Source organism: Carassius gibelio, chromosome A9, assembly GCF_023724105.1.
Source record: "Carassius gibelio isolate Cgi1373 ecotype wild population from Czech Republic chromosome A9, carGib1.2-hapl.c, whole genome shotgun sequence".
Taxonomy (NCBI): Eukaryota; Metazoa; Chordata; class Actinopteri; order Cypriniformes; family Cyprinidae; genus Carassius; species Carassius gibelio.
In genome coordinates this window covers 20,522,749-20,539,107 of record NC_068379.1, presented here as the reverse complement: position 1 = coordinate 20,539,107, position 16,359 = coordinate 20,522,749, and the positions used below count along the sequence as shown (strand labels likewise).

Here is a 16,359-nt window from a genome sequence, read left to right as displayed (position 1 = left end):
GAAGAATATTGACTCAGATGTGTTTCTATCACATTATAATCTGCCCCTGTCGTTAAAAATGGAGATCACTATAACAAATGTTGTCAGTGTGTGAATTCATTATGCATTCCAATTCAGCCAAGAGAACAAATCCTTGGGAGCAAGCTACTGTAAGAAATCCTCTGTAAAAAAACTGCACTGTAGTAAGTTGACCAACCGGGATTTTCCATGTAACTGCTGAAAGCGGCAGTCCAGAGGAAAAGGCTCAGATTAAGGATGGGCATTAGTCTAAGCAGCTTGCCTGGTATTAGCATTCAATGGATGAACCTTATAGAAATCCCATCTATCTCATGAATTGTAAGGGGCAGTGATTTGTGTCTCTCCTTCCAGCTTATTCTGTTGCTGTCTGTTTTTCTCAAGGTTAAAGTTTTTTTTTTTTTATGTGTGTGTTTTATATGTAGGGGTTTGTGTGGGTGTCCCGAAGGCTTTTGTTAGGATTTTAGGTGGGTGTGTTTTTACATTATATTATTTGGTTCCGACCAGCGCAAGAAACAGGCCACAGCATGTGGTGTGTGGGAGCAAATACACTGCGGACGATATAGTGAAGGGACGTTCCCTGTGTGCCAACTTCTCCTTCGGGGTATTCTCACTTTCTCACAGCCTTTCTGAAAGTCTGTCATCTTGTTTGAATAGTTCACATGGTACTGCAGGCTATAGGTAGGCTACTTTCTACCCTTGGGCTTTAGTTTGAGATTATAGCATTTGGGTTTTATCAGAGAGAAAGATGGGGAAAAAGTGGTTCAGCATAATATGAAACAAACAATGTAGTCCAGTTTACATATTGAAATGACTCTTTTGAGCTGTTTGCTAAACTGAAAACATATACAGCATAAGAAGCGTCCAATTCACAAACAACTCTTGTCCATTTTTTCTTCAACTGAACTGAAAATAATAACATTCCAGGGGTTTCTCAAGGCTATACACTTTTGGCCCATTTTGTGTGCTTGGAGGTCCCTTGGGTTTCCACGGGAGATTACTTTCAGAGTCCTTTCCTCCTCTCTCTCACGGACTAGAAAAAAGAGGGCTTTCCAGGCAGAGAATCAGCTCATTTAAATTCACAGTCTGTGCCCAGGCTTCCTCGGATGAGCTTTTTTTTTTTGCTCCACTGCTGACAAGACACTTCTGAGTGTTGCATACTTAAAACCGGATCAAAGGACAGGCAGAGATGTGAGCTGAATTTTTAACTGTCGTTCAGGGAGCAGCTCTGTCTATATCCATTTCTTTGAAGCGCATCCTGGCATTTCCCATCCCTCTGGTGGGAGTAATGGCATGTGATGAGTTGTGTTCTTTTCTGTCATTTAAACTCTCTCCCAGTGTTATGAGAAATTCACTCTGCTATCACTGTTCAGGGGTCAGTGATGAGCCAAATTTGAAGTGGTGTACATCACTGAGCAATGCTCTTCTCGGAACAACGGAACACATGTCCACGGTGACTATAAACCAATGACATTTTCAGTACAAAAAAAGCCCCCACAATTTCAGTAATGTCATGAAACCTTTTATCACTCTCAGAATTCCACACTTCTTTCCAGTCTAGCTGAAAATTATCTTAGGAAGTCACAATGCTACTTTACACTTCTGAAGGCGTTAAAGTTTTCATGTAAGACAGAACTCCCAGTGTTCACACATACTGAGCATCTTAAAATGGGGTCATGTGTCAGTATAAAAAAAAAAGATAGATTTGTACATTTTCAGAGTGAAATGTGTGTTGCTCAGCTCTGCAAAACATTTAGGATTGCCAAGACTGTAGTAGGCTAATTGCTGTGCAGCTGCTAAGGTGTTTTCAGTGGTTACGAGATTGTAAATCCAATCAATAAGAAAAATACCAGCAGAACTCTGAAGTTGAAATACCTAACCCTATATGAACACCAATAATTATTAACAATTATTAAATAATGATAACTTATATAAAATAAATAATGTTTGTGTGTATGTGTAGGACATATTATGCATTATTTTATACTGGTATTTTTGACCCATGATAAAATGGCTGTAATTTAAAGATTATATATGGTTATTTACAGGGAAGCATCCTTGCTCATTTGACTACATTAGGATACATTTGACATTCTCACCTTTCTAATGAGATTTGTTGTTGATATTTAAATGTCAGGCTTAATGGCAAAACCCTCAAGCTCAAACAGACTTGTATTGATTTGCTAGATCCCCTTTGTTCTTGTCTAACTTATCCGCAATTTGATTTAACACAGGTGCTCGTCTTACATCGGCTTTTAGCTTGATTTAAACACTGACTCGTCTCTTTTATCTTTTTCATAAAACAGAATAACACTGGCTTGCAGATACAGGCTTTACAAATCAGTTTCTGCATTTTACTTAAAGTGAGATAATCAGGTTTGATATAATCTTTGAAATACAGTCAAATTGGCTTATTTTTAGAGTTTATTTTGCAGTGTATACTGCAGACAATTTTTATAGACAAATAAGCACAGATGTAAAATGTAGAAAACTTTGTTAACATATAATTTCCATTTGTTGTGTGTTTAATTCAGCAGGTCATATTCATTTAACATCTTGGAAAGAAAATATGGTTATTTTGTGTTTTTAATGTTTTGTGTACACATTCTTCACTTTTGTCTTATTAAATCATGACTCAAATTAAATATTTTAAAATCATGATATTACTCCTGGTTTGTTAATCACATAGGAAGTAAAAGGTAAAGTTGAGTGCACTGCATTGTGGGCTACAAAATCCCACGTAGTGTCCTCTGCATGTGTACTGAATATTTTGCCAAATGTAGTAGGTCCTTCCACACAGACAGAACATTTTCAAACTGTGCACAGTAAACATACTGCATTCAAAATAGTATGAGGAATATGTCATACAGAAAATACAATTGTTTTTAGGCAAAATATTACCAAAATTACAATAATATTGCTTAAGTGTTGTTGTTTATGACTCAGAATAGCTGTCTATAAATTTGTAGCAGAAAAAAAAAAAACTATCATGAAAATGAGAGCATGAGATTGTTTTCTTTAAATGTCTCTCTTTTATTATCCAATAATTCCCTCGATATGAGAGAGAAAGTCATTCTCTGCCATTTAAGCAGAAAACTAATTTCTCATTTTCCTTTAATTTTGTTCAAGTCTGCTTTATTAACCTAAATCATTACAGTACAGCATGGTGAGATTTCTCTGTAAAACACCACATTCTCCACCACATTCAGCATCTTCATCAATGTCGACGTCTTCTCAGAGCGGTGACATTTCACAAAGCCGATTAAACCCAGATGACAACACTAACCAAAAATCATTACTATGTCCTGAATTAAATTAAGCTCTCTCTTCCACCCCAACAGTGTGAAACAATTTGATTTAAACAAAGCAGTAAATCTCCTGTTTTCCTCTTGACTCGGCGCATATGATGTTAAGTCCAATTTACAACTTCTGTCATCACGACAACTAATAAAAGCCATATTGCCCTAAAGCCTTCCATAGTGATACAAACGATCGACTTGTTTATTTGGTGTCTATGTCTGCTGTTACATTTTTTGAAGTAAGATGTAGTTCTTATTTTCTCATTGCTCCTCCGGGCTTTAGTAAATTTGTATTTCTTATTCCCTGCCACCGCTATCTCATCCATCTCTTTCCCTTTGATGATGTGTGGACAACATCAGAGCGCTGCATTTGTATAAAACAGAAGTTGCAGTCATCTCATGTTATTTTTTTTAAAGGCCAGCTCTCCATTCTCTTTGATTTTGAATGTATTGTATCATATGGCATTTACTAGAACGGACATTCATCTTTTCGTGTTTCATTCATCTTGTCAGCTAATGTTCATAGAAGACCAGGTGGAGGACAGTGTGGGAGGCTGGAGTTGGCTCACATTTATGTAGCAGTTAATTAGTTCTACATCAAAAGTGCTGCTTCTGAATTACACATCTGTTCTCTTATGATCTTTGAGCTGTGCTGTTCGCATGGGTGCCTCCACATTATCCTCTTGGTAAACTTGAGCAAAATAGTTTATTTCAGCTCATCATCATTAAAAGTTCAAGGTGAAACATTGTTATTTAAAAATTTGCCTCTGAAGCCTCAGAGGAGAATGCCTCAGCTGGCTGAACAGCAATTGTTTGGGGCAGATCCTACTAATAATGTTATCTGTGACTATAGACCCTATAAATGGGGCCGTGTCATTGACAGCCAGGCAGGGAAATGCGCTGTTACCTTGGCTGAATGTGCAATGGGTTTGCTATGGAGTCTCATACGTTCAGAAGGAGAAAGCATGTAGGTATGTGCACACTCTCATCCTGATGACAATGCAGTTGTTGTTTTTTAAAGAAATACAGTAATCACTTGTGTGTGCAAGTTGATTTAGAATTTAAATGCTTGTTCCCTATTTGGTCTGTCTTTTTGCCCTGGGTTTTTGCTGTGTAGTCCGTTTGTCATCTGAACGCTTCCTTTTATTGAAGTGAATGATCCATTTCTGTATTAATCTCATTACTGAGACTTTTGTGTGTGTGTGTGTGTGTGTGTGTATATACATATATTTTAGTTTGTACCACAGATTCGTTGATTACTTTTTTAATTTTGCATAACCTGTTGTTATGTGATGTTAGAGTGTAATACCTCTGTTAAGGCTTTAATACGTTACTGCTTGTCTTTGTTTTTTTATTTTTGCATATACAAACAGCTTTCATATATAAGCTATTCAGAAAGTCATTTTGATTCATACATTTTCAAATATAGTAACATTTAAATGCAAATGAATTATAGATGTCTTTATGTTAATGGCTTAGACATGAAACCTAGTGATCTGTCTGTGCTATTGTAAAAGGAGACATAGTTAAGCTGACAGTGTCCGCTGCTGGCGGCTGCACAAACTGCAGTGGCTGCTCCACCGGCAATGATGCAGTCAGCTTATGCTCTCAGTATTTTAGCAATCTAGAATATTTGTGTTGGTATGGTTTATTAAGGTATGCTAATAGTAATTTTTCCCCATTTTAATGCAAAATGGCTTTTGCGAAAGTCTATACATGTAATCTATATATTGTTAGATTGAATTGCATGTTCCATATATTTTTGTATTTTCTCTTTAATCTGCTCAAGCAGTGACTGGTCTGGAAATACCACTCCAGAGTTATATTGCTTCTTTGGGTGGAAGGGGTTGAAAACAGCAGGGGGATGAAAGACTGAATATTTCATTGCAGGGACAAACAGCAGATGGCCCTCTTGAGTTTTTCTTTTTTTAATTCCTCCTCTGTGATTGTGTTTCTCTGGTGATATTAATCTAAATGAGAAAATACTCTGTGTTATTGGGGCATGATATTAAACTAGCACCCCAGCCCTTATCGCAACACTCATTACCATATGATTAAAGAAACAGGCGACAGATAAATGTATGCCTATAGCAAAAAACAGGTACTCATCCATGCAATGCGTTACATAGGTGTGTTTGTCTAAGCACTGGGGGTCTCAATAGCACCTCAGAGGTGTGATGCATTTCTACTTCATTTCGATCTCGTGGGGCGTGTCGGTGGAGTTGAGTGAAATGCATTTCCTAGACATTCAATTCTTATGCTTTCTGTCTCCAAAAAACAAAAACAAACAATAAATAAACATAAATAAAATAAACACATTGCTTGATTGTCGTTAATACACTTTAAAATACGTTTTTTTTTTAAAATTCGAATAGCATCTGAATGTCTATAGCCTATGTGTGTGTGTGTGTGTGTGTGTGTGTATATATATATATATATATATATATATATATACACACTTATTTGGCATCTACCAACTAGCCTCTAGAAACATTATTTGATAAATTCTACTAGATACATTTGGAAAATATTTAAATGTTGTCATCGGTTCTTATCAGAAAATACATGATCTATATTGACATTAACTGAAGGGTGTTTTTTTACGTTTTGGAAACGATGGCAAAGGAGGGGTTTGTCCTTAAGACTTGTTGATGATCTGTGAGGCTGAGGCGGGAAGCGCGTGGCCGTCAAGACTTGTTGATGCCGTTGATCTGTGAGGCTGAGGCGGGAAGCGCGTGCGTCTCACACGCTCCAAACGGTTGGAGACGCTAAATGAGCTCGAACTGGAGGATGAAGAGGAGCATTTCTTGAATACGTTTTCTTTCCTTGCTAACGTTAGCACTTATGCTGCGCATTTGTATGCTCCCGCTTCAGGCAAAGACTTTTTATTTGAGTTTATTTATTTGTTCGTTCTTGTCACACCAAGTAGACGTAATCCTCACCGGAGCAGCTCGGTGTTGCTTACATTCTCTCCTGCTGCTTTAGAAAAGGGGGAAAAAACGCACATCGCTACTGAAAAACCACGCGACCTAGAACATGAGACTGAATGGGGAGTGAACGTCTGAGGAGATCCCTTATCAACAAGAAACACCTTAGTTCAAACTTACCTCAATTCACCGTCGTTGCGCCGTCGGTTATTCTCAAGATGAGTGGACGTTTGAACGGAACTGGCGTGGATATCTGCTAAACTTGGTAAATATGTGAGACATATTAATATGTGTAGTCGCAGGGCTCCACCTGGGAGACGAAGGTGGTCGCTTTTCTCCGCTTGACAGCTCAGAACGAAAAACGCGTTGTTTGTTCAGACTCCGGGAGTGGATGTCGCTGGCCAGGGTGCTGAATTTCACCAGGACCGGGTCAGACATAAAGGAAGGAAAGTGACGGATCAGTGAGACGCTCAGGCGTGCCTTGAATATATTTTCATATTCTACAATCTGGAGGAGCCGGACAACTCATATGATAATAATTTTCCGAAAAGCGTTGTGAAATCAGGAATGAAAAGTAACCTGCGAGCCGCGTGACTCCGAAATGAAAATTGGACAACATGTGAAATACGGACAGTTGAGTAACACTTCACCTTTGTATTCATTATGCAAATCCATTTTCTTATTTCGCCACTGGTGATGTGTGGATATCTTTGATCATCATCCGTGCATTTCAGAGGGCAGAGCACACAAACAGTCGCAAAAATGGGACAATAATTGAGACCGATCGGGCGGTTTGTTGTTGTTCTCTGTGCGTGTGTGTAAGGGGTTCAACAGCCCTGTTTTTGAGACATGGCAGCGGCGATTGCCAGCGGTTTGATCCGCCAGAAGAGACAGGCACGGGAGCAGCATATAGACCGACCATCCACCAACAGAAGGAGAAAAAGCCCCAATAAGAATAAAGGGCTTTGCAATGGGAATCTGGTCGACATCTTCTCCAAAGTGCGAATCTTCGGCCTCAGGAAACGCAGACTACGACGACAAGGTGTGGGAAGTTCTGTACACGAACCATAATTGTGCACATAAGAAGTATATGCTATGTTTAATGTCTTGAGATAATAACGCCCTCATTTCATTTTCACATTCAGCTTTGACAACAAGGGCATGGAGCTGCAATCTTGACCAGAATAGTTTACAGGGTTTTTAAGACTTATTTTGCGTCTTGACAGATTTCCTTGACCGACTGTTTTTATTTCCATCAGTTTGCAAATCTGTCATTTTTTTTAACACAAATTATTAAGTCAGTAATAAGACAAGTAAGTAATGAAACCACGTATTCAACTTAAATATATGTACGTCATACTCTCAAAATAATTCTCAAAACAATTCTCCACAGTTTCTGAAGGCCACGTATATCACAGCTAGATGTTGTTTTGATTCAAACTAGATGTATATGCATTGTTTGTAATATTCTGAGATTTGGCAATCTGAATCTTTTCTGTACCCTCGGGAGGTGTTGATGTTGAATTATTTGCACGTTTCATGAATGCAATTGAAGGAAAAAAAGCTGTCACATCATCAGTAAACAACATCCAATGACAGCTATCTTAATAGAAATGGCAATGACATAATATTCAGTTTAGGTAAGATTAAAATAAAAACATGCTTTCTGTCACCCGAACAGTAATGTAGACTTTTTTTAGATGAAAAATTAAATTATGATGGGACCTACTGTAAAGATTAATTATTCTAAATGTAAGTATTTTTTACAAAAAAAAAAAAAAAGATTTATTTTTCATACATCACATTTAAATAGCAATTTAAAATTTTCTAGTACGTAGGGTTGCTTTACAGAAAATCAGAAAATGATTAGCAGTTTTTCAGGAGACAATCTTAAAAATTGACAGTTAGCTCAGGACAATCGTATATTGTTGAGTTAGTATGTTAATGTTTTATCACAAGGGATATACACATTTTTAGAACAAGAAAATATAAGTGTGTTGTGTGTGCATTTTTGGTTTGCAAACAGAAATATATATAAAACCTTGTAGGCTGGCAGCTTATCCAATAGTTGAGCTACAGTCTGATAAAACTATAATACAGGTGGCGATTTGGCATACTGTATATCATAGTACCTATCAGAGATGTCCAGAGGCGAATCTTGCACAAATAAGTAGTGAGTAAAAGATGTAGCTGTTGCCAGGAGAAAATGAGAGTGATGAATTAGGCCTGCAACGTCTCGGTTAACGTGCACCTGTGACGGCCATCTTATTACAGATGGCAAACAGCTCATGGCCTCCCTTTACAATCCCAGTGTTAACTTTTTTGGGGGGAAAGCATCTTCTTACAAGGCATTTATGTTAAGTTTACCAACATTATCACTATTTACAATTAAAATGAAAATAAGGTTTCTTTAAGCATTAAGAACATTTAAGAACATTCTGAGTAGACTTTTAACATAGCCTTGCATCATACAAGGCAGTGAGATGCTACATTCGTCTCCATTTTAACTCTGACATTTGTCGAGACATGCAGACAAAATATATATTCCCCTGAGTATTAAAAAGCAAGTACAGACCATGAACTCAGACATTTTGCCTTGTGGCAGTGTGTTAAAAAGAAATCAGAGAAGATAGTAGTTAAAAAAGAAAAGAAAAAAGACCTTGCTCAAGCGTATTTTCTGTGTCCTTTAGGTTTGTCAAATGTATAGCAAGATGAGCAATGTTGTTGATCATCATGGCAAAATTTATTTGCTAAAAGAAATGTACTGTTTTGGAGTGCTAGTGTGGAATTCAAGCCTGTGATTTATAATTTGTCCAGCACACCAATCAAAAACATTAAACAAGGAACAGTTCTTATATACTGTTTCATACGGATATATCTGACTTTCTAGACTCTCAAACAGAATGCTATTATTGATAAGGCATTAGCGTATCCAGATCATTACAGAGATTTGCGTCAAGTTGCATTGATTGAACATTATCATGCTAATACTGACTTCTATAAATGTATAAATAACACTAGTGGTAGACCCAAGAAACCTTTTAATTTAGGTGCTCACTCACTGTACATTTTATTTGTCATTATTGTTTCGTAGGAGAACGCTGGTAATATATATGTGTGCAAGAGAACATGAATGTCTTAATATTTTCAAGCAAAGATTTTCCAACACAAAGTCTTGTTTTATTTTGTATGATACCATTTCAGTTTGAAAAGAATGGACACAGGCTGTTGACATTAAATGCCCAGTCCATGCTGTCAGCTGTGACCAAAATCTTAGCTAAAATGTGCATTATAAAGACTGACAGTTGTTGTTGCACAGTGTGTTTTAGCTTTTACCCGAGATCTCACTGGAGCCATATTGTACAATATAGCAAACAACGGTTGTAAAACTGCAAATGACCTTAGGCTGGCATATAGGTATCTCAGAATAAAGGTCTATAAATGAAATTGGCTCCTTATAGGTCAAATATAAAAATTGACTGACAGTTGGTATATTTGCCATTTTTAACCAACCATATCTGAATATATGAAAGACGCGATTCTAATAAAATGAGGAGTCTGAGTTGTTTGTTAATGTCCATGACCTCAGAAATAAAATCTGAAAAATATCTTCAGACATGAAAGGTCTCCATCAATCCGGTAAACACAAGTGCATCTTTCATTTTTTAAATCTCTTTGTTCAGAACAGTGTTAATTTCGTTGACTAAATATTTTCGTCATTATTTTCGTCACGAATATATTTTTGCCGACGAAAACGAAACGAAAACTAAAATAGAAGGCACTGATGGAGACTAAAACTATGACTAAATTGATTGACATTATCGTCAACGAATAAAGGACGAGACGAAAATAGACTGTGACGAAAATCAAATCAGCAGACGGCAGAGATGCGAGGAATGAGCAAAAGAACCGGCAAAAGAACCGGCAAAACAGAACAGACTGCATGAGAGAAGAGAACCAATCAGAGCCTGACTTATTGAGACGTGAAGCGAAGGTTTTCAGTTTTTATGAGCTCCCGGGAAGTCGGCATTCGAAGAGGTGATAGGGACTTTAAGCAACAGCCTCTGGTGGAACGGCAACGCCATTCTGGCGTTGTATTGCGCCTGCGCGAATTTAACTGCTACTTTGTGACGTTCTAATTTAACGGTCTACTACGGGAGAACAGCTGATTTGCCGGAGTCGCTACAACGTGAGAGGTTAGGTAAATAAATGTTATGTTTTTAGACTTATTTACATCATACAATATTAAAAACTCCTCTTCTGACAAAAGATTGTCATTTAACGCCAAAAGCAATCCTTCTCTTGCTTTTTTAAATTATATATTTTTTTGGATCTCAATAAATGAATTAATGCTGCGTTGCGCTGTTCTGTTTTACCGTTGCTTAGTGACTTTTACGTTCTTGGCTACAGCGGTGTGACGGCAAACTTCCGGTCGCTGTAGCCGTTCCATTCGCAGCTGTTGCTTAAAGTCCCTACGGTCTAAAAGAGCGACAAAATGTCCACAGCTCACTTCACGTTTGACGACGAACAAAACAAAACAAAGTGTAAAGCACGCAGAGCGCTCATTCGTGGCAAGAACACAACCAATTTGAAAAGACATTTACAGACGAGCCACCCGGACATTTTCTCAAATGTAATTTTACAACGATGTTCTTTTGTTTATTGAGCTAAGCAAAATTGGAATAGTGCAGTGCGTAGATGTTGTAGCATTAAATATTACGAACCGAAAAGTACTGTAAAATAGTCCCTTCTTCAAATTAGATGCGAGCACAATACTAATACGTAATATCATGATAAATACATTTGATTAATACTAATGTTTAGTATATTTTATAATGTTCTACTTGTTGACAATATCACAAATATTTCTATATTAGTCATGTGAAACATGAATGTTCACATCCTATCATTATACATACAAATCTAGCAATATTGTAGTATTTAAAACATACAATATTGCTAGACAAATGAATACCTTATAAAATCTTGTTACTTTTTTTATCCACCTAGCTGCCAACTTATTAAATATTTACTTTAAATGTATGAACTTATTGTTCAGCTCAGCTGTAAGCTTTAAGGTCCTGGACCTAACTTTATTTTTCTTTTATTGATGGTCAATTGGCAGCTAGTTATTGTTTACATTATCATGACAGTGTTTGTTGCTGCATAAAAGCTTTTGAATCGAAATAAAGACACAGTTGTGTTAAAATAAAGTTGAATTTGTGTTTTATATATTTTGTTTAAGTTTGTTTCCTATACCAGCTGTAAAAAATTGTCTAGTAAATCTGTTATTGATTTTAATCTTATTTTAGTCGACTAAAATACCAAGCAATTTTAGTCGACTAAAATACCAAGCAATTTTAGTCGACTAAAATAAGACTAAAATTAAAACAAATCAGATGACTAAAACTTGACTAAAACTAAAAAGAATTATAGTCAAAAGACTAAGACTAAAACTAAATTAAAATTTCGTGTCAAAATTAACACTGGTTCAGAACAGAGAGGTTATCTGTTTGATTGCATCTCAGAGTGCTGCCATGTAGCAATTTTTACCCTTTTTACTCCACAGGACATTTTATGTCCTATGGCCATGAAAAAATAAATATTGTTGTAAAGTGATTGCTTACTAAAATGCCCTGTTGCAAACTCAATTTATAAATTTAGTAGGTGAAAGGTTCTTATATGGCAAAAGGTATAACTCTAACCTTGTATTGAAGTTTCACTAAAAGCATGTAAGCCAGGAAGGGTGCAGAAATCATTAGCCGTCTTTATCAATCAAGCAATTGTTCTGCAGTATTTATTGTCTTTTTGTGTTTCTGCATTTATCCACTGTGAATGTTAAGTGTTTGATGCTTATTATCTAGATAAGTGATAAATATAACAGATTCGTCCCGGCAAAACATGGTCCAACACGCTGTTAGGACGTTACGTTTTGTGTCCAATTAGAATACTCAGTGGAAATGAAGACCACCAGTAACGCTAGCTTTTAATCTCTCTCCAATGCTAAGTATCATTAAAAATTTTGATGAATCTTGCATACACTTAGTTTGTTCTGACTGAAAGTTCATAGCGCCTCCTTTAGTCTTGAGTGTAAGGTGGTGCTTGTCCTTGACTGTGTACATTTCTGAACTTGATGTCAATTCACATATAATGACTAAATTACTTTTCGGTTTTGCATGTTTAATTTTTGCCACATTCCATGATGTAGTAATATATGACATGGTATCCACTGTCATTTAAAGCGGTGAGAAGAATAATGTGTGTGTGTGCACTGTGCATACTAGACATGTGCCATATTTGGTAATGCAATTCATAACGGTAATGAATATTCACAATTTTGTTATCATAGTCACTTCTAAATACTTGTTTCATATAATAATAATTACATATTACAAATTATTCAGAATTAGTTGCAAAGACTAAAGTCTCAAACCCAAAGAGATGTTCTTTATACAATTTAAGAGTCAACCAAGCCCTCCTAAAACATCTCATTTTAAACACCCACCACATGTTTAAGTTATTGTTTGGGAAGATTTTCATAATGCCCCCCAAATATTCACGCAAAGAAAGAAGGCGTAACTTTGGTTCTTGCTGTAGTATTGTTGCTGCCGCCATGTTGTGGAGATGCTGTGATGACTGATTCCTGTGAGAGTAGCCAACAATGTCAGTGGCTGTTTCTATACTAGGGCTGTCACTTTTGGTTCGAAAATCGATTGCACAATCGATTGGACCAACCAAAAAAAGTTTCGAAAATGAAAATAGGGAATCGATTTTAACCAAATATGTACAAATATGTATGTATTAATTTTAAAAGAATTAAGCAATTAAAAAATATAGATGTAACAAACAAGCAGAAAAAGAAAATAAAGAATTCCGAAAGTGCAGTAAGCGCTGCGAAAGCTAGACAGAAAATACGCGATTTTACGCGCCTATAAGACCCAGTGACGTCGAAGAAACCTCTTATGCTGCGTTCACACCAAATGCAAATATAACGTCTGGCGTGAATGATTTCAATGTTAAGTCTATGTAAAGACACGTTTACGACCGTCTGGAGGTCTTGCGGCGCGGTAGACACGAATTCGCCTCATTCCCGCATCTAGTTACAGGAGCAGGAATATGTGAAAGGAATATTGCCAGCTGACAGCGACCGGCTTTTGTGGTGGAAAATTGGCAGTAATACCCCCACCTTGCACAGCTGTACCTGAGTGTCCCTGGGACATCAGTACTGTCGGAGCACGTCTTCTCAACAGCTGGACATATAGTGAATAAAAAATGCTCTGCTCTGGACCCCGAAAATGTTGATCGACTTGTTTTCCTGTCCAATAAATTTGTAATGGCCCTAGCCTTTTTTGCGCATTTCATTATGCCTGCCTAGTGCCGCCTAGCCTAAGTGTCGGTTATGTTCAATAAAAATATACACATGGCCTGTTCTCAAGTCCATTTAAAGTTTCATTTTTTAAACAGTTGTTTGAAATGGATTGAATCATTATATAAAATAATCTTGGAGATTTTTGAATTGCCTAAATCATAAATGCAGCCGAGTTGAAGCCTGCAGTGATGGTTTTCTTTTGTTATGGCAGCCGTCCCCTCTGCATATATATTTTTTCGACAATGTTGCACTCCTGTTGCTGTTTTTTATTCTGCACGAAACTTCATGCCAATAAATAAGAAATATTGCTGACTCTCTTTATGTTCGTCCGTTATTTGACGTTGAAAAAGGAAACATCTTTTTTTAGACATGGAAAATCGATTTTAACCAAATATGTACAAATATGTATGTATTAATTTTAAAAGAATTAAGCAATTAAAAAATATAGATGTAACAAACAAGCAGAAAAAGAAAATAAAGAATTCCGAAAGTGCAGTAAGCGCTGCGAAAGCTAGACAGAAAATACGCGATTTTACGCGCCTATAAGACCCAGTGACGTCGAAGAAACCTCTTATGCTGCGTTCACACCAAATGCAAATATAACCTCTGGCGTGAATGATTTCAATGTTAAGTCACTGTTGCTGTTTTTTATTCTGCACAAAACTTCATGCCAATAAATAAGAAATATTGCTGACTCTCTTTATGTTCGTCCGTTATTTGACGTTGAAAAAGGAAACATCTTTTTTTAGACATGGAAAATCGATTTTACAATCGATTCAATGAACATGTATGTCGTAAAAATCAAACACGATTTTGCACAAAAGTGACAGCCCTATTCTATACAGTGGGACAATAACAACTTTGCAGGGACAGTGTGGCGCTTCTGACTCACAGTCTGTAAGTACGTTTACAAATTTAAAGAATTTGCCATTGATGATTCAAACGCTAGTTTTGAGCATTGTATAGTGCATATTGTATATTGTGTATATCTGCATATTTCGTGTGTTTCTCTTATTCTATTCGACCATAAGTGCCCTGTGAAGTGGACATCACCGGATATTCCACCTTGATTCCAGTTAACGAGTGTATATGTTCCATTCAAAGGGCATTAAAGTGTGCGGGACGTGAATTTAAATTGTATTTATTTAAAGAGATATATTATGTCACACTTATCTGTTTGTGGAGACAGTGCAGGCAGCAGCATAGTGCAAATCCATGAATGTTTGGAAGTGAAGTAAAAACACGGTTTTCCTTTGCTCAGTTCTCTCCACAGCGGGCTTAGGAACAACTTCCCCTAAAGGGGGTTAAGGAACTGATATCTCTGGAGTGGGCTCTCAGAATGGACTCAGGAGCTTCACTTTCAGTTCATACTCTGTGACCACAGACTATAGGATTTGGGACTTGAGAAGGAAGGACTGTAGACAGCACAGATTCTCCTCTTCCTCAACTTTCGATGAGTGGATACTATTTGTTTGACTCGGCCAATGGAATTGCAGAGAACTTCGTGGACTCAGCGGTGGCTGAAACTGACCTGGCAGACTTTGAAGTGACTGGGACAGGCTTAATTGACTGAAGGACAACAGTTGACTTGACTGACTCAGGAATAACAGGAGAACAGTCAGCGGATTCTGGAAAGACAGAGGTTTACTCTGCAGATTCAGAAGTAGCAGGAACTGACTTGACTGACAGAAAGATGCTGATGGTTGACTTGACTGGCTCTTGAATAACAGAAGTGGATGTGACTGGTTTGTGGATGACGGAAGTTGACTCAGAATAAGAGATGACTGGAAGCGACTTGACTGCCAACTTTGCCATCTCAGAAAAGACTGGAGTGGGTTTGGCTGGAACAGAAATATCAGTAGAACTCTTGGCTGCTTCTGGGAAGACAGAGGTTGATTCTGCAGACTCAGAAGTGGCTGGTACTGATTTAAATGTTTGGGAGATGACAGCAGTTGACTTAAATGGCTCATGCCTAATAAATATACACATATTGTTGTATTCTTGCAATATCTTTCTCATAATATATGATCAACATTTGTAGAAGAGAGCAGGAATTTCATAAAACTAGTAGTTCCAGTATGTATCCTTCCTGTGACTGTGAACAGTGTGAGTGTGCTTATGAAAGCTGGAAAAGCCCTTCTCCGATTCCTGAAAGTCTATAGTGGGTCAATCACATGTGGTTAAGTCTGCAGCTGGTGCTGTGTGCAGTGAGACATGCCCCCCCATCCCCGTCTGTCTGATGACAGCTACCTCCACCTGTCTATCTCCTTCTGTCTCTCTCTCTCCACCACACATACAAAACTGTGCACCTGCTTGCTAACCTTTTATCAGGATGGATGTTATGAACATCAATCTTCTTTAAAACTGAAGTAATTTTATCAATAGAGGGAGTGAGAGATGTATGTTCTGTATCATTAATGATTCCATTAATTGATATCCTGGATGGCATTTTTTTAGATCGATTTAGCTTTTTCTAATATGTAGAGACAAGTTTCAAAACTGGTCTTGTACCATTTGTGCTACAGTTATACTTAAAATCGGATTGCTTTTTGAAGAGATTTGTGCTATTACTTTTCCATGATTTTTCCTGGTGGACAATAAAACAGTTGAAAAAAGTCCCATAATAGATTACTTTAAAACAGGAATATCATAGACACTTGAAGGTTGGCTCTTTTGACTTGGTCCAGCAACCAGCTGTATCACCATAACAAACATATTTCATAGCAAAATGCAAAACACGGAGCAAAGC

The 16,359-nt window shown here is 37.2% G+C and overlaps 1 protein-coding gene across 3 annotated transcripts in view; it reads left to right on the top strand.

Annotated features, from left to right (window-relative positions):
- Positions 1-16,359, top strand: part of LOC128019915 (fibroblast growth factor 14-like) — a 127,398-nt gene that overhangs the window by 66,925 nt on the left and 44,114 nt on the right. Inside the window, exon 1 of one of the 3 annotated variants that reach the window (XM_052606263.1) lies at positions 6,014-7,283. The exons of the other annotated variants lie outside the window; for them this stretch is intronic. Within the exon in view, the coding sequence (XP_052462223.1) occupies positions 7,091-7,283 (193 nt within the window). The 5' untranslated portion in view covers positions 6,014-7,090. Of the gene's footprint in view, positions 1-6,013; positions 7,284-16,359 lie in introns of those variants that run through there. 3 annotated transcript variants of the gene reach the window in all.